General features: G+C 36.6%; 1 protein-coding gene across 6 annotated transcripts in view; it reads left to right on the forward strand.

Moving 5' to 3' along the window:
- ATP11A (ATPase phospholipid transporting 11A) overlaps nt 1–16919 on the forward strand; it is a 131027-nt gene that overhangs the window by 60713 nt on the left and 53395 nt on the right. For all 6 annotated transcript variants that reach the window (XM_071807556.1, XM_071807548.1, XM_065829629.2 and 3 more), the window contains exons 2-4: nt 2022–2144; nt 13646–13735; nt 14819–14899. In XM_071807556.1, coding sequence (XP_071663657.1) covers nt 2022–2144; nt 13646–13735; nt 14819–14899 — 294 coding nt within the window. The remainder of the gene's footprint in view (nt 1–2021; nt 2145–13645; nt 13736–14818; nt 14900–16919) is intronic.

The following is a 16919-nucleotide window of genomic DNA, read 5'->3' on the forward strand; positions in this document are numbered from 1 at the left end:
GCTATGACTAGGCCTTTGGTGTGTCTTTTGAATGGCTATTACTTTTACTTCCTTTACAAATAGGTTGTCTTTGTATAATATTTAAGTGACTCTTTCAAATTATTGAGTATTGAATAACATAATAAAATGGCTAAGAAAAACTTTGGGTTTACTTTTATTTTTAGTTCTTTGCCTATTTTTGTAATTTAGGCCTTCAGTAGCTTATGAACATAATGTCTTCATTATTCTGTAATGTGCAAGAGTTAGTGATGATTTAGAGTCCTTTGTAACTAGTTCTAGTATAAATGTCTGGGACTGCATAAATTGCTTTTCTTTAAGCCTCTTATTTCAGTTCACATTTTACTTCATGACTATTCAACTATTCTATGGTTAATAGTGAGAGTTCAATAGGCTTTTTTCTACATTTTTGATGTTCGCCCCTGCCCCCAAGAAAGTCATGCACATCATATAGATAATTGTTCTATAAGCTTAACTGTTTCAGGTTTTCAGAGTATTGCGTGATTTTAAATGTATATTTCAACAGTATTTTATGTTGGAAGTTTGTTTTTTACTTATGTGTTACACTTAAGGCAGTGTAATATTCATATAGAAATGAACCGACGGTGGAAATGTTAGGGTGAATATTTTTAAGTTTGAGAACTAAATTTTATTTTAGACTTATTAGCCATGTCTGTATTTGTGAAGTAAATGGCCTGAGAATTACTGACAACAAGACTAGCTAGAAAATAAGTTACTGTGTCTGTATGATTAAGCTCTCTTTTATTGTCACAAATTGCACAGGAACATTCAGTTGCTTTGAGGAGTGGTGTTTTGGCTGTATTAACTACCAAACTGGTATTTGTTTGATGTTAGTTTGCTAAGTAGCAGCCTGACAGTTCACCCTTAGAGACAAACAATCAAGCACCAGCACCCAAGAGTGCCTGCAGGACGTATTTAATACACTAAATAGATGTAGCTGTTGAAGATGCAGAAGAGAAGCTTCACTCTTATATACTTAATGGAAGTATGTTTAAATGCATCATTACAACACAAAGCAGAGGTTTTGAGTCTAAATTGATTACTTATTTGAATATTGAAATTACTCGAGACTTGACCTAACGATGATGTTATAGGAGCTGATGCCTGGGCTTCTCTACGCAGGACTAAGTATTAGGAATGCATCTGTATTTGAGAAATATGGTAGAAGGGGATTAGTAAGGTTGTTGACTAATGGATGAACATTTTGTAATCCAAGTCCCTAAAAAAAAAAAAATCTAAATTAAAAAGTTGTTCATTTTGTTTGTATATAAAATTTTTCTACAGTGATTTATACTTTTTTTTTTTTTTTTCCCCAGTGAATTGAAGGAAGTGCTAATTTTTGACTAGCCGTAGGTGTGGTGGGGTTTCACTATGTGAATATATGAAGATTTTACTTTGGCTCACTACTTTTTTCTGCTTCCAGACACAGCATTCGTTAAAGAGCAAGGGACCTGAGTTAGCAAGTTGAGGTCTTTTCCTGGCAGTCGAAGAGTCCCTAAACTTGTTCATGTCTGGGGAAATCATTATTACTAGTATTTCAGGGAACAGAGTTTCACATTACTGCAAATAAAATACCAAGTTATGGCTGTCTAGTCTTCAAAAAGAGGTCTACTTGTCATATATAAACACATTTTAATTACCACTGATAAAATCAGTGGTAAAATGAGTAGTAACCACATAAACACTTATGAAATGTCTAATTTGACTGAGAAAATCTTAAGCCATTCTTCTTTTTTCAAAACTAAAAAGTCAGAATAGTCATTTTTGTGGATTCCCTTTTATTGCCTTAAGGGAAAGAGCAGTGCAATTAAGGCAGTTTTGACAATTTACTTATTTTATGTGTTTTAGTAGTCTTAAGATGATACAGAGAAGTGTGAGGGGTAACACACTGATGGCTATGTATGTGTTGATGATCAGACACATGATTAGTTAATTCAGTGTGTGACTCATCTCACCGCAGAAGTACTGAGTGAACTGACATGATGACTGTTTTTCCCCCATAGTGTGCTGGAGAAGAAAATTGGGTGGACAGTCGGACTATTTATGTTGGGCATCGTGAACCACCGCCAGGCGCTGAAGCATACATTCCACAGAGATTTCCAGATAATCGAATAGTCTCATCAAAGGTAGTAGTATTTTCTTTCATTAACTTACATAAATCAGCACAAGTTATTCTTCATGTGTTCATTTATTTCATTCAAAATTTTCTTCCTATTTTTCCTATGTATTTCTCACTTACTGTGACTGGCAAGGGTGAAACGACGGTATTTCGAGTTTCTTCCATGAAAACTAATTGCCAAATTGCGTCTAACATGAACAGGAATAGAATTACCTCACCACCGTTTACTATAATACATAGAAAAGCCTTAGAGTGATCTGATGCTTTTCCACAAAGTAACAAGAAAGCAGTTTTCATTTGGTGCAACCGCGGAGTAAAGAAAAATCTTTCCAAGGACCGACCGCATCCTTTGTGATCTAAAGCAATAGCTCAGAGATACAGTATGATAAATATAGGTGCTCAAAAAATGCAGCTATCTCCACAATAACAGTGTCATTGCCTTCAAAAGGCCATATTGACAAAACCCCACAGAAATAATGTTCTCAATTGTACACGTATATGTGAATAATTCTTAAGCTCTTGGTATTGTGATACATTTGTGCCCTTTAAAAACCTTCTAGTTGTCTCTCACTTTAACTAGGATATGTTTTCCGCAAGCTTCAGCAGCTTTCTGTGAGCAGCTGGGTTGTTGGTACTCTCCACCTGTTTAGACTGACTGGTTTGCTTTAGCCAAAGGTTCGTATTGCAATGGCATGGAAAGCTGAACATTTGCAGCTTATTGTATGGCTAGCATGTCAGGAGCTTCACGTTTTTAATATGCTTAGATTTTAATCTTCATGAGCATGCACCTTCAACCAATTCAGAAGAATAGCTTCTTTACTGGGAAAAGCTCTTTTTGAACAGTGGCTCAGATCCACAGACTCATTTTAAGAACCTTAGTAGTGTTGTTATCTCAAGGAGCTGAGTGCTTACTTTCGTGGATCTGAACACTTGCCATCCATTAATATAATGACAAAGCTGTAATAAAACCCACACTATTCTCAAACTATGCTTAATTTCTTATGTGAAATTTTGTATTTTACTACCTTCCTTCACTATTATTTTTACTACCTTCTTTCTGTACTTCATTCCAAAACAGTATAATAACTAACAGCACAGCATCTAGGCATCTTTAATTAGATCGAATGTCCAAAATGTAATGTAGTAAATAATGCAGATGAAATTCAGTCAAAAGAGTAGTGGGAAATCATGTGGTCTACACAGTAACTTGTATTGCTTTTGGATTATTTTATGCAAATCTTTGTAGTCCTGTGACACTCATAATTTTCCATCTTGTACATCTCATCTGGGACATATGTAAATAAAGCCATAGAAGTTACTTCTGATATGTTTTGGGAAAAAAAACCCCACATCTTGCTCAACTCAGCAAGGTCTTTGACATCTTTTTGTGATGATGAAAGTAGTGGAAGTTTCAAGTTACCATACTTTGCAAAGTGAGATTTTAAAGTATGACTTAAACCTGACTGAGCTGAGAATCCCTGCTAGCAATTAGTAAATATGTATGATTTTAACTAGTTCAGGAAAAAAACTTTTCTATCCGAGTAAAAGCTACAGTATTGATATTCAGTTAAACGTTTCCAATGTTAAATTCTTCAGTTACGAACTGTATCTGCAAACAGTTTTACATAAACAAAAGATTATTAGTTGAAATCATTTTTATACATACAATGTTTCTCATATTTTCTTTTTATTGATGAAACTTCTTACATGTAAAATAAAGTCTAAGTAGTCTGTGAAAGTAAATACAGTCATGGTATTTCAGAAAGGAACAGAGTTCACATAAATGCTTTATAAAATGCTTCGTAATACTGAGCAATTCTTTAGACTGCTGAAAGCTCAGTTTTCATGGCAGTTGTCTTCATAAGAAAACTTGCCACACTGTCTTGCCTTTACTGTGCCTTTCAAGTAAACTCTATTAAATACTCACCTCCATCCCAGACAGCCTGGCTATAGCACCATCGTGACTTACATTCGTTCTGGTTCTGTAAGCTAGCTGGCTTTTAACCTTTCACTCTGTTCTTGTCACTTGCTCCCTTATGAACACTCTAGAGGGGCACCTACCATAGCATAGGAAACACAGATGTAAGCTTCCTGAAAAAATGGTCAAATGTACAAAATTAAGATGGGAAATCCATAATTGTTAGAGTTAAATAAACATGCTTGCACGCAAGTACACTGTACAATGTTACCTCAGCCATGAAGGATACTTCCTTTGTCTTTCATCAGCAAGACAGACAGTAACTTTCAGCTGTGCTTTATATAGGTCTTTAATGCTTATATAAGAAAGTGTGTATGTGATTGCTCTTCAAGGATGAGGAGCTCTGAACTTCCAAGTACAAAGTTTACCAATTTATGACAGACTGATTTTCTAAAAAGGGTAGTTTAAAACCATGAGGAAACTTCATCAATTAGACTGTCTGTATGCTGCTATGCTAACAAACGTCCTGTCATAAAGCCCTGAAAAAAGGCAGCAGCTTGAAATGACTAAGAAAGTCTAAGGTTCATATTATTTCCTTCCAAAGGTAAACTTTACTGTGCTTCACCAGCAGTTTTCCAGTGTCAGCAAGATAATAATTTGATTCAGGTACAGAGAGATATTTCTCCTGTATTGCAGTGTCACTGTGGAATGTGGTTAATGCTCTGTCTGCTTAATGACATGTTCCTGGTCGTGAAAAATGATATCTAGTCAGACTTTGGCCAGACACAAATATTCTTTGGATTTGAAGTGTTAATTCAATCATGTTTTTAACACGGCGTTACAAAAAGGCTGTTTTTAAACAATAATAAAAGGCAAAAAATTATGTCTTCTGGATTGTGAATGCAGTTTGCTTATGTTCTAGAGGTAGTGACCTTTGTAAGGTGGATCCTTAGGTTGATCTAACTTTTAGCTACTTAAGCTGCCTAGGGTGTTGGCCTTTAAAGTAGCTGTTATGTGCCCTTGATTGAATTTATCATATGACAGTGATGCAGCATGGCAAAATATCAGGCGGTAGAAAATCTTGGTGTTTCAAATGAGAAGAAAGAAAAAGTAATTGAGTTGGCAGGTTGCTTGCTTTTTTTCTTTAAAACTTATTCACATTTTGAAATTATTTACTGATTAGTAGAACCGCTATGTCAAAAGGAAAGTAAGTTAAACAGCAGTAGCAGTTAACAGAATTTGGTGGGAAACAATTTTTTTTCCTTCTTGTGAAACAGGGTAACAAAAGAATTTAATTTTTTGAAGACTGATAAATTACAAAATAACTTTTAAATATGAAACTTCTTTAAGGTCCAAGCTTCATATTTTTGTGCTGCGAGTATCCAAATCAGTATGAGAAACAGTACCTGTACATGTGTACTTGTACTTGGATGTGCCCAACCAGCTAAGAATTTCCATCTGGCACAAGATGTTGTTACCAGCAGTAGATGCCTGGGAGAGAATGCAAGAACAAGTCGGCACAGAGCGATACTTCCCCCAAATACTCTCTTAGTATTTGCTGATCTGTGACTTAGTCATTTGTGAGTCAAAAGTGGTGATTTTGTATTTAGTAAGTCTTTAATGTATGTCTCCTCTGTGAATTTCTTTAATACTTTTTGCACCCATGTAAATTTTCAGAATACATAGTTAAGGCACATTTAACCTGTAGAAATGTTTGTCAAAAGAAATTATGAACCTTCATTTTGAGACTGCTACTTTTTAATTTCAGTTTGTTTTCCAGGTCCTTGAATCTGAGAACAATTGTTATTCCCTGTTTTTCTTCTTGATTCTGTTAGTGATCTTCTACCATATTCCTTTCCAGGTTTCCAGGCTGAATAACCTCAGTCTGTTCAATTATTGCTTGTGTAGAATCTGGTTCATAGCTTTGCTCAGACTGGTCTGTACCTTTTCCCAAACCAGCTGCAGAATTTTTAAGATGGAGAAATGCATGGAGCAGTCATTGTTATAGGCTAACTATGGACTTCTAAAGTGGCTTAATGATGGGTTTAGTTCTTTATTCATTTGCTAATAATTTCTAACATGCAAAATCCTTTTCCTGGCATTGACCTGATATCATTATAGAACTACTGTGCTTCAAAGATCTCATTCATTTGTAGACAAAGCAGGGATTTGCATCTCCTGTTCTAGCTGAATCAATGAACTGAAGACTAATTGGATGTGTACATTTGTCTTGAACAGACGGGAAAGTTGTATAGAAAATAAAATCTTTTTTGAGGGAACAATATGGAGTTCTCTAAGAACATGTTTGATTACAGCTGCTTACTACTTTTGACAGACAACCTAAAGAATGAAGCACAAGAAAGAAATAAAAATTTCAGAGATGCCAGGATAAGAATGGCCTGCTGAATGCTAGATCAAAGACTTCCTGGTGTGTCAGAGACAGCTGACAAACTTAAAAACCCCAGGAACATTCTGCAGGAGGACTGATCGTATTTTCCATACCACCTATAGAGAAAGCAGAGTTAGAGAGACTTCCAAAGTCTTTTATTCTTTTTGGTCTGTGAGTAATCAATACACAGTGTTTTGCCTTGATGATTCTGTCTAGCTGCAAACTTTTACTGTCATAGTTTCATAGAGAGAAATTTTTAAAGCTACATAAACCACTAAGATAACTGTAAGCAGTGGGACGTAATCTCCCAGGTAATACTGAAAAGTAGTGGGATATGACTCTTAAGTGAAATGCAAGATTGAATCTACAGTGAATGCAGAACCGTTACTTGAAGAATTTACTGTAAAGAGATTTCATTCAAATTAATTTATTATATGCAATTATGAAAAGCACAGCTCCATTTCCTGTTATTCCTATAAAGAAGCAATAAGGTGAACTTAGATGGGAAAACAGTAATATTATTAACTCCTGCTTTGAAATACTGTACAACTATATTCATGGACCAGAAATGCTCCCAATTTCGTTTCACATATTATAACTGTCTTCTGTTGTCTGCCTGTTTCCTTTGGATTTCTAATCAAATATTGATCCAAACATTGATTTGTATGTGAATGGCCTGAAACTATAATGCTGCATGTTGAAAATCTTACAAATTGCAAGGGAAACCTTAGCTACCTTCAGTGCTAATCTGATTAATTGTGAGTCATCTCAATCACGGTGACTAATAGTTAAATAAAGTTAAGTAATTCTGACACGTTTCAGTGGATGTTGTTGAAATGTTCTTTTCTTCCAGCAGAAATTCATGCCCTTGCACTAGACCTCTTGCCTGCAGCACTCACTCCCAGTGTTGTTATAAAATGACAAACACTGGGGTGGCTCTGATTTCTCATTTTGTTTCTGCATTTAGAAGAAATGTTAATACTGAAGCCTAAGGAAATATTAAAATACCTCCACCAAGATGAGCCACTTGGGACCTGGAGGATGCCTAGGCTGTCCCACACCACTCCAGTGTGATGCTTCGTAAGTGGAAGGATTTGTCTTTCCTCCCTAGGGCTGTGACACAGCTGTTTCAAGATGAAGAGTTCAAACACAGCCCTAAGCAATGACATTTGAAAGTCAAAAAAGCATCCGAAGCCCACAGTGGGAACCAGCATGGTCATGTGTTTGTGAAACTGATAAATATTTATGTGTAGCATGCCATGTGAGGGCAGAGAGGATGGGTAGACACAAATACACATGGGACAGGTACAAATGCAGGGAATCCTGTTTCTGCCTTTTAGTGTGGACGCAGTGATCTGCTCTAAAAGCAGCTGTAACATGGAGCTCTCAGCTTGTGCCAGGTGATTGCCTGACTTACAGCCATACTGGCTGAAGCAGAAGATCAGATCTGATTCTCCAAATGTTAAATAGTAATTTTTGCCTAACCAGGCCAAAGGGGCAAGAGCTATAAGCAATGAACAGTAAATGGACTTGATCAGCAGTCAAACTCAGATGCTTCTGAATTGGTTGGACTCTGTCTGGTGCCAGCTCAGGGACAGCAATACCTGTGATGGGAGGGAATGAACGAGCGTGCAATTCTCCTTGCAGGCATGATAATACAATTTCCTTCTGTGGATGGCTGCCAGTGTCTGGAGAGAGCAGGGATTGCTGTTGGCTCTTGATGCTGCTGCTCTGGGTGATATTTCAAGGGCAAAGGCTCCCTGCAACCTCTCTTGTGTTCCCAGGAGAAGCCATCTACCCTGCCCCTGACTCGGCCCAGGATTATTAGTGATCTTTTATTCTCTGCTGGTACTGCCCCCAACAGAGCGTCTAAGTCAAGTTTTTCATGTCTGCATTCAGTGGGAGAGAACTATAAGAAAGGAAAGCAAGCAGGTCTAAACACCAGGGTGGAGAGGTATAATTCTTCTCACTTTACTGATGAGAAAGTGAAGCTTGCTCACTCTTGCACACACTCTATCACACTCTTTCTTCTATTTTCCTAATGCTTTCTGTGAATTCTGTCTTTAGTCAGTCATCTCTACTGTAAGTGTTGTTGGTTGGTTTTGTTAGTTTTGAGTGTTTGGTGTGGTTTTTGTCTGGGTTTTTTGTTGTATGTTTGGGGTTTTTTGTTTGGTTTGTTTTTTGTATGTGTGTGGTTTTGTTTGTTTGTTTTAATGATAATTAGATAATCCTTCAGATGCTGGTGGATCACTTTGTCAGAGGAGTTCCTGGAGATATAGCCGCTATTGAATGAGACTGAAAGTTGCTGAAAAAGGACTACTAAAGATACACTTCTGTTTGTAGTAGAAATCCTGTCTTGCCAGCAGCTATTTTTAAGGAACCCTATGACAAAATGTGTGCTTGTTTGTTCAAGTGTGTAGGTACCATTTGAGCTAACTTCCCCAAATCAGTTTCATTTTTGCACTCTGAGTGCTCAGGTGGCTTTTAGTCAGGTGCAAAAGCCCTACAGGCAACAGAGCTTATAGTGATCCCTGTGATGTGAACGCCCCTGCATCACGTGGTGTAGAGAAAAAGGAGTCTTTCTCTTGATGGAGTGATAAACACTATGCAGGTGGGACACATATTAATACTTTGATTAAAATATAGTTCACTGTGCATTTCTACATTCATTCCAAATTCTCCTAAATGTTGCAAAGCGTGTTTCAAAATTTCATGGATATTTCTATTCCAATTTTAATGAGTCATATATAAGCACAGAAGTCTGAAATTTTTTGCTTGAAGAAGTTAAACAGTTGACACTGATTTAAATATATCAACGAACATAGATCAGTTCTGCTACAAACTTCCTACATGGTTAGAAACAAGTCACTTGAGATAGACAAGCCAGACTCTCAACTCAGTTCTTAGGATTTCAGCTAATTATTTACTTTTTTTCACACCCTTTACTATAGTTTTCTCTGCCAGTTCTCTAATGAAGTTAGACAAATTGTATTTCAAAAAAGTAACATTTTTATAAATCTAATTCTAAAGAAATTATCAAACTTTTGATCAGACATTTTTCAGCTATTGTTTTGGAGGATAACTATATGTATATAATAAATATAGTACTTTGTTTTACTAGCATAATAATATACCAGGTATTACTATATATAAAATGTTATGTACACACACATACAGTCCAGTTGTTAAGCTGGCAGCTTGAGGAATGTATTGTCTCTTGGTAATTGATAGGTACTACAAAAATCTGTATATTAAAAACACTGAAGTCACTGTGGACATGTTCAAGTTTTGTGTATGTGTTTTAATCTGTTAAAAGAAAGACAGCTTGAAAGAAGTGACTGCAAGTTTATTGTTCAGCTTTTATTTGTTCTTCCCTGAATTTGGTGTTGTCAAGATGGATTCTGTTTTGCAGAAGCAAGAGAAACAGCATAGCAAGGTGTCTATAAACCAGGGCTGAAGCAATGTAGTAGGTATTTTTGTCAGAATAGTTTTAAGCATTTACAAGAAACAGTGGAAAAGGTTGAGGGAAAGGAGTGAAATCAGAGCAGGTTAGAAGCAAGGTAACTATTTAAAATAAATAAGCTGTAAGAAACTGAAGAGTTGACAGAAATCAGTAATGCAATAGGGAATACTTTTTCTCTTACAGCTCCAGCTTTTGATATCAAGTGTTTACTTAAACTTTCCTTTTACTTGAGAAAGTGTTTGCCTCTTAAACTGGAAAGAGAAGCCTGGAATGTGAGCCAGAATTCTGAAGTGCACATATCAAATGAAAAGGTCAAAATACAGCGTTTAAAAAAATTAAACCATTGTTAAGGAGACCCTATTTTATATTTTTGAATTCATGGGACTGGCTCTAGGAGAGAGGATGCAGGAATTGGTGAGGTGGAGCAGGGGCGTGAGTGGGAATACTGGGGAGACGCTCACAAGTAATCGAAGCACATGATTGCAGAAATACACCAGCACTGCAGCTGGTGTTATGATTATAAATGGGAAGCAAGTCTTTGTGAAATATACTGTTTTGACTTTAGACAGACTGATTTTACAGTTTCTTGCATGGTGCATCGGATGCATCTGTTGCCACAGTGTGTTCATCTCGTGGATGCATTTGTAACTCTACAACTTGCTGGGTGATGTGTATGCAGAAGGCATCTATGTGCGCTGGCCTCTGAGTCTTCTGCAGCAACTGATAAAGATGAGTTAAGCCTTCCTCAGCTTAAAATCTTCCAGTGTGTAACCATTTGGATAGCCTTATTTCCTTCAAGTGAGTTGTAGTGAAAAAATATAGTTAAATATACATTAACACATTTTCAGAGTTTACAAAGAGCATGACTAGAGCTTATCCAAAGAAGAGAGATGGTATTAACTGTCTGTCTGGGCACAGTAATCTTTGCATTTAATATCTCCATTTTCGATATCTTCAAGGATTTTTATTTTGTTCCTGCCTAGGTAGAGTAGAGAAACTGCTTTGAATGCCGTCATGAGATAAATCTTGTTCTGAGTGACAGCCACTCTGTTTTTCTCCTGTGGGTGCTTATGGTGGTTAAACATTAATCATGCATTTGTAGATACTGCTCTGAGTTACTGATGACTGGGGCAGGGGGAGGTCTGTCTAGACATCTTAGTGGTCTGTCTTGCCTAAACTTCTTCAAAAATTGTTACTTCTCCTTCAAAGAAGAATAGGCAGAACTTGTGTCTGAAACCCACTGTAATAAAGTGCTAACATTCATTCAGATGGGTTGGAAACAAAGGTTTTGGAAGTTCTCTGTGTTAAAGAAGCATCCATTTTAAGTAATACCTCTCAGATCATACAAGTGATCTTCTCCTAGGCTTTTCACATATATTCAGGTAAGAGTTGCTGACCGAAGGTGGAGATGCAGGAGAGACCACTCATTGCTTGAGAGACTCAGGCTGGAATATGGGGATGATCAGACACTGAGGGTGAAGGTGAACATTCAGTCTTTTTATAGATTGTTTAACTCATGTACTTGACTTCCCCAGTCAGGTGTTATAAATATCTAGTCTGACAACAATGTGCTGTCACTACACATTTAGTCAAATAACCCTCTAGGAGACTTAAATAGGAAGTTATTACTTAAGAGATTACATTTTTATTTTATAAATGGTCATTTGGGGAGCTTGTATAATCATCAAATTTAAACAGTCAAAAACCCCTTTAACATGGGAAAAACACTTGTTCTGTCAGAAGACCTAAACAGAAAAATTAAACAAAAATTTTTCACTGAAACTTCTATTCACTTTTGCTTCTCAGCAGGCAGGCGTTCATAAATAAATAAACGCATGACATTAGAAAACAGAGATAATTTGCCTGATAATCAAAGTTAATGATGAAAATGAAAAAAAAAAAGTCATAGAATAGGATCTATATTGTCACAAATCACAACAGTAGAAGTGAATGATTGGGACTATTGTGTAAGGAAAAAGAATCAAGTCTAACTGGTTCTGTTTAGAAATTCTAAGGTAAGTAGCTGGGCAGAGATCAGTACAGGCAGCATTGCAGGCTGATGGAAAGTACTCTGATTGCAAGAGGAGAGCCCTTGACTTTCCAGCTGTTACATGTGTGCCTACCTGAGCCCTGGCTTGCTCACAGGTCATGTAATATTGAAGTAACTATTAAGCAAGGTAAGTGTTAGCCTAGGGCATATTTAGAATAGATACTGATTTTTGGCATGTGGTAGAGAAAGAACATTTTGTTCCTATGTCCTACACGTACCCAGACTTTAACCCCAAACAAGTAAAAAGATGACTCTGCATAGTAGAGTTTTCATCTATAATCATGACTCTTCCCTCTGGCAACCAATGACAGAACCCAAGGGAATGGCAGGAAGATGTGCCAGGGAAGGTTTAGGTTGGACATTAGGAAAAGGTTCTTCCCCCAGAGGGTGGTGGAGCACTGGAACAGGCTCCCCAGGGAGGTGTCACGGCCCCAAGCGTGACAGCGTTCAAGAAGAGACTGGACAACACCCTCAGACACATGGTGTGAACTGCGGGGTTGTCCTGTGCAGAGACAGGAGTTGGACTCGATGATCCTTGTGGGTCCCTTCTAACTCAGGACATTCTATGGTTCTATGAACCAAGGCATGCTTCTTGGGGGTCCTTCTGCAGGAGGAACATAGGTATTTTCCTTTAGAGCTCTGGCTGTCTTTGCTTTCAGGGCCAAATTTGAAAGATGTGTAACTCATGACATAATTTGCATATCAGCAAGTACCAGTGCAATTTGCCAAGAGGAGACAAGGCACATTTGTAGCGGAGCAAATAATTAGGAGAAGCTTCTTAGCCTGTCTGCTTTGAAATCAAAGTTATATTGGAGTTGTCATTTTATTATGTGTCAAATGATAATTTGGATAAGATGATACAATGCTACTTTTCTCAAGCCATTTTTCACACCTTTTCACACAGTTTTAGCTGTAATTTTTACATGTGTTCCAATAAACAATCCTTGCAAATTGTTTTGGACCTACAGAATGAACTGTATAAAAAGAGTAGATTTGAAACTGCTGAAGGGCAGAATAAGGGAGTGGATGATACAAGGAGGACCTTTCTCTCTCACTTTTATATGATTTTTTTTCCTTTGAAGTTTTTACATTTTTTGTTTGCACTTTTATATACTGGGTTTATGCCATTTTATTAAATTTTAAATAATTTATAAGATCTGTAGAGAAATATGCAGCCACATACTCTTATTCAGTGCTGTAGTTTGTATTGAGGAGTATGCTTGTGTCCAACCCAAGGAAGAGAAGTGAGGCAGACAACTTTTATTTGGTCAGCTTGCTGTGATTGAGTAGTTAATTCTCAGAGTGCTGCCTGCCTCCTTATGTCATGTGTACAAAATGGAAGTGAATTAAAAGAGGTGTTAGAATTGACTAGGATGTCTTAAAAATCCTTTGATTTAATTGAACTGTTCTATAATTAAATCTCTGAATGAGTATTGTTGCTAGTCAAAAATTACTTCAGTCCTAGTACCAAGACTATTACAGATCAAAAAATCCTGAGGCAATTGATATGATTTGAAGAATACAATTGCCAATTTAAGATTCCATTTCAGTAAGTTCTGAAACAACAGAAATACTACCACTTTTTGTTTAATGTTGAATTTTGAGTTATGAATTTGTTTGATTTTAGAACATAGAGTGTGAATAATACTTCTCTCACAAACACTGATAATCTGTGCATTTGTTTTTAGTACACATTTTGGAACTTTGTACCGAAAAATTTGTTTGAGCAATTCAGAAGAATAGCTAACTTCTATTTTCTCATAATTTTCCTTGTTCAGGTAAGCTACTCTCATTGTTTAATAAATTTATGGACTCTTCCTGAAAAAAACAAGGAGTTAAAATAGCTTTAAAAAATCCACTGGTTTTGAAGACTGGGGAAGTAAATGGATAGCTTGGATAGCCTTTTATATTCATGACATGATAGAAGGAATTTTGTTTCAATTCCAGGTTGTAAATATAAATGTAACCATCACTTGTTTGATGGCAAGACATCTCTTGATAAAAATGAGAACAATGAGTGTAATTTTTTAATTTTGTAATAAACAAATATCCAGATTAGTAAAACCACTGTTACAAATTATGTGGAAAATAAACTTTTATTAGTTTTGCTAAATATTATATTTTTAGAACAGAATGATGCCTTGCAGAAATTTTCCAACTGTGCTGTCGTCAAAGCCCATAGAGAAACCAAAGTATAGATGCTTATACAATGCTTGCTTAGGGTGGTACATAAATATTAGTTTTTGTAATTATTACTTCAGATAACTAGTTTGCTCCTTTGTAGGTGTCTTCATTCTGAACCTTTCGCTATCACTTAAATGTGTTAAACAATAAAAATCTTACTAAGTGAAAAACGATATTACTTAGTACACCAGATTGTGCAGAAAGAAGAGCTATGCAGATTCCCAGAGCAGTTTTGTTATTATCTGACCTCCCTCTGTGAAGTTGACCTCTTTGTATATAATTGAAAATTCACAGCTCAGTATTTCAGGATTTACTCCTTGCATGTGTAACAACAACAGAATTGTATAACATGTGAAAACAGTGCTGTGCTGATTGCTAACACTGCTCAGTAATGTTGCTTCTAAAGCTGCAGCTTTCCAGCACTTGAACTCTTGCTAGCAAATATTTTTACTAGGCATTAACATCTGAATGTTCATGTGATCTAAATACAGCATCGGATCCTATTATAGCATGTAGTTATTTTTCAAAGTTTGCATTAAAGTACCATTCTTTTTAATTAAAAAATTCCTTTGTGCTTTGTAACATATTGCTGAAAAGATTGCTTGAAACATCTTGAAAAATTGACCACTTACACTCACAAAAATATAACCAGAAAATCTTTGTACCTTTTGTTGCAGTTAATTATTGATACACCTACTAGTCCTGTTACAAGTGGACTTCCACTTTTATTTGTCATCACTGTAACAGCTATCAAACAGGTGAGTAGTTTAGTGAGCAAAACTATAACTAAAAAGAACATTATTATTTGTTTTACATTTCAGTTTACCCTGCCTTTTTGTTTTAGGCTGCCTTAGGGTAGTGCCTAAAGAATGATTGCAATGAACTTTGACGGAGTAATTTTGTTTCTGTAGTTTAAGTAGAATTGGTTGCTACATATGTCGCAAATTCAACACCATCTTCTAAATTATTTTGTAATTCTGATGTCCTTATTTTCCAAGGAATCACATTCTTGTGTTTACTCAGCAAACTTTGACTCTTTTTTGTTTCTAAATAACTGTCCACATCCTATTATGTATTTTGATGATGACTGAAATTAATTTAATAAGAATTACTAAAGCTTATAAGGTAAATCTGCTCTTACCTTTGAGATATCCTTACCATTTACAGTATGAACATATAAAAAAAATCCTTTGGTTCAAGTTGATTGTACTCTGTAGTTCATCATGATAGCTGAGGTGCTTTCTGCAGATGAGTATTGAACAGACATTATAGTATTCTCTCAATTTTAGTGTGAAAATCCGTGAAATTTAAATAATTTTTTGAAATCAGTTCTTGATGCATCTTTGAGTGTAAAAATAACTGATGAAATTTCTTCTGTCGAAATAGAATTGCATAGTACAGCTGTGGAATTGTACAGGTTTACCATTTCACTTTCAAATTAGTACTACCAATAGGAAAATATAAAGGTAATTTTCATGTGCTACTCTAATGCTGCAGTGCTATGGTTGAGATGACCAATGAATCTTATTGAACTTAGTGGAATCTCAGATGAGTGTAGGATGTTTTAGTTTATATGGGGCTATTGCAATCATTTCTACACGTTATTGGAGCTTCTGATATTACAAATTTGGTCTGGATCAGGAATGAATCAGGAATGAGCTCATCATTGCCCTTTTGTTGATTTAGCCAGAGAGGAATTTGTTGATTTTGTGAGTTTCAGGCCTGCTGCAGGAGGACACAGGATACCTGATCTGACATATACCTTGCTAGTGCAAAGTTAATTCATCAAAAATTTTACTAAATTTGAACTAGCAAGTAAGTTTATAAGCAGTACTTTGTATTCGGTGCCCTGCAGTACTCTTCTTCTGCATTTACTGTACCATCTCACCATAGCCACAGAGTAGTTTCTAAAAATCTGAGCTGCTGAAGTAATAGTTGCAAATAATGGTCTTACAAAGGTTCTGTTGTGTGTTTGGCTTTTTGCCTTCAGTCCAATTTAGTGCTAATTGCTCCTGCAGGACAGCTGTCAGCATAAGAAATCAGTGGCACAGTGAGTTCCCTCTCATGGTTCAGTCTTCACTGTATCTCTGGTCCAGACACCAGCCATTTCTTTCCTTTATTTCACTGAACGGGGTGTGAATCTGAAAGGAAAACTTGTGCAAACAGCTTGATGTTCAGCATCTGTTGCTGGGCCACTCAAAGGAGTTTGCAATTTTCATGGACATAAGAAAGATCTCACTTGTCATGCTTCAGGAAAAAAAAAATGGCATTTGGGGAAAAAACAATCAATGAGGTTGAACATGAAGAAAGTTACTAGGTTAGAGTGCTACTCATTTTAGCTCAAAAGTTGTAAGGGGTAGTGTCTGTGTTTCTTACGTACCTATGATGGACTATGATGATTAAAACAATGACTATAAAAACTAAAAACTATAAAAATGAGGGTGTGGTGGCCAGCAGCCACATGCTCACTCCCCTCTCCTGTGGGATGGGGAGAAAACAGAGGGAAGGTGAAAAGACTCGTGTCATGTTAGCAACACTTTGACAGGGAAGGGTGGACCCAAGGGTGGGTGTACGGAGAATGGGACCAGACTCCTTTCAGTGGTGCCCAATGATAGGATGAGGGGCAATGGGCACAGACTGAAGCACAGGAGGTTCCATCTGAATATGAGGAGAAACTTCTTTACTTTGAGGGTGCCAGAGCACTGGAACAGGCTGTCCAGAGAGGTTGTGGAGTCTCCTCCTCTGGAGACATTCAAAACCTGCCTGGACACATTCCTG

This window comes from Patagioenas fasciata, chromosome 1, assembly GCF_037038585.1.
Source record: "Patagioenas fasciata isolate bPatFas1 chromosome 1, bPatFas1.hap1, whole genome shotgun sequence".
Lineage (NCBI taxonomy): Eukaryota > Metazoa > Chordata > Aves > Columbiformes > Columbidae > Patagioenas > Patagioenas fasciata.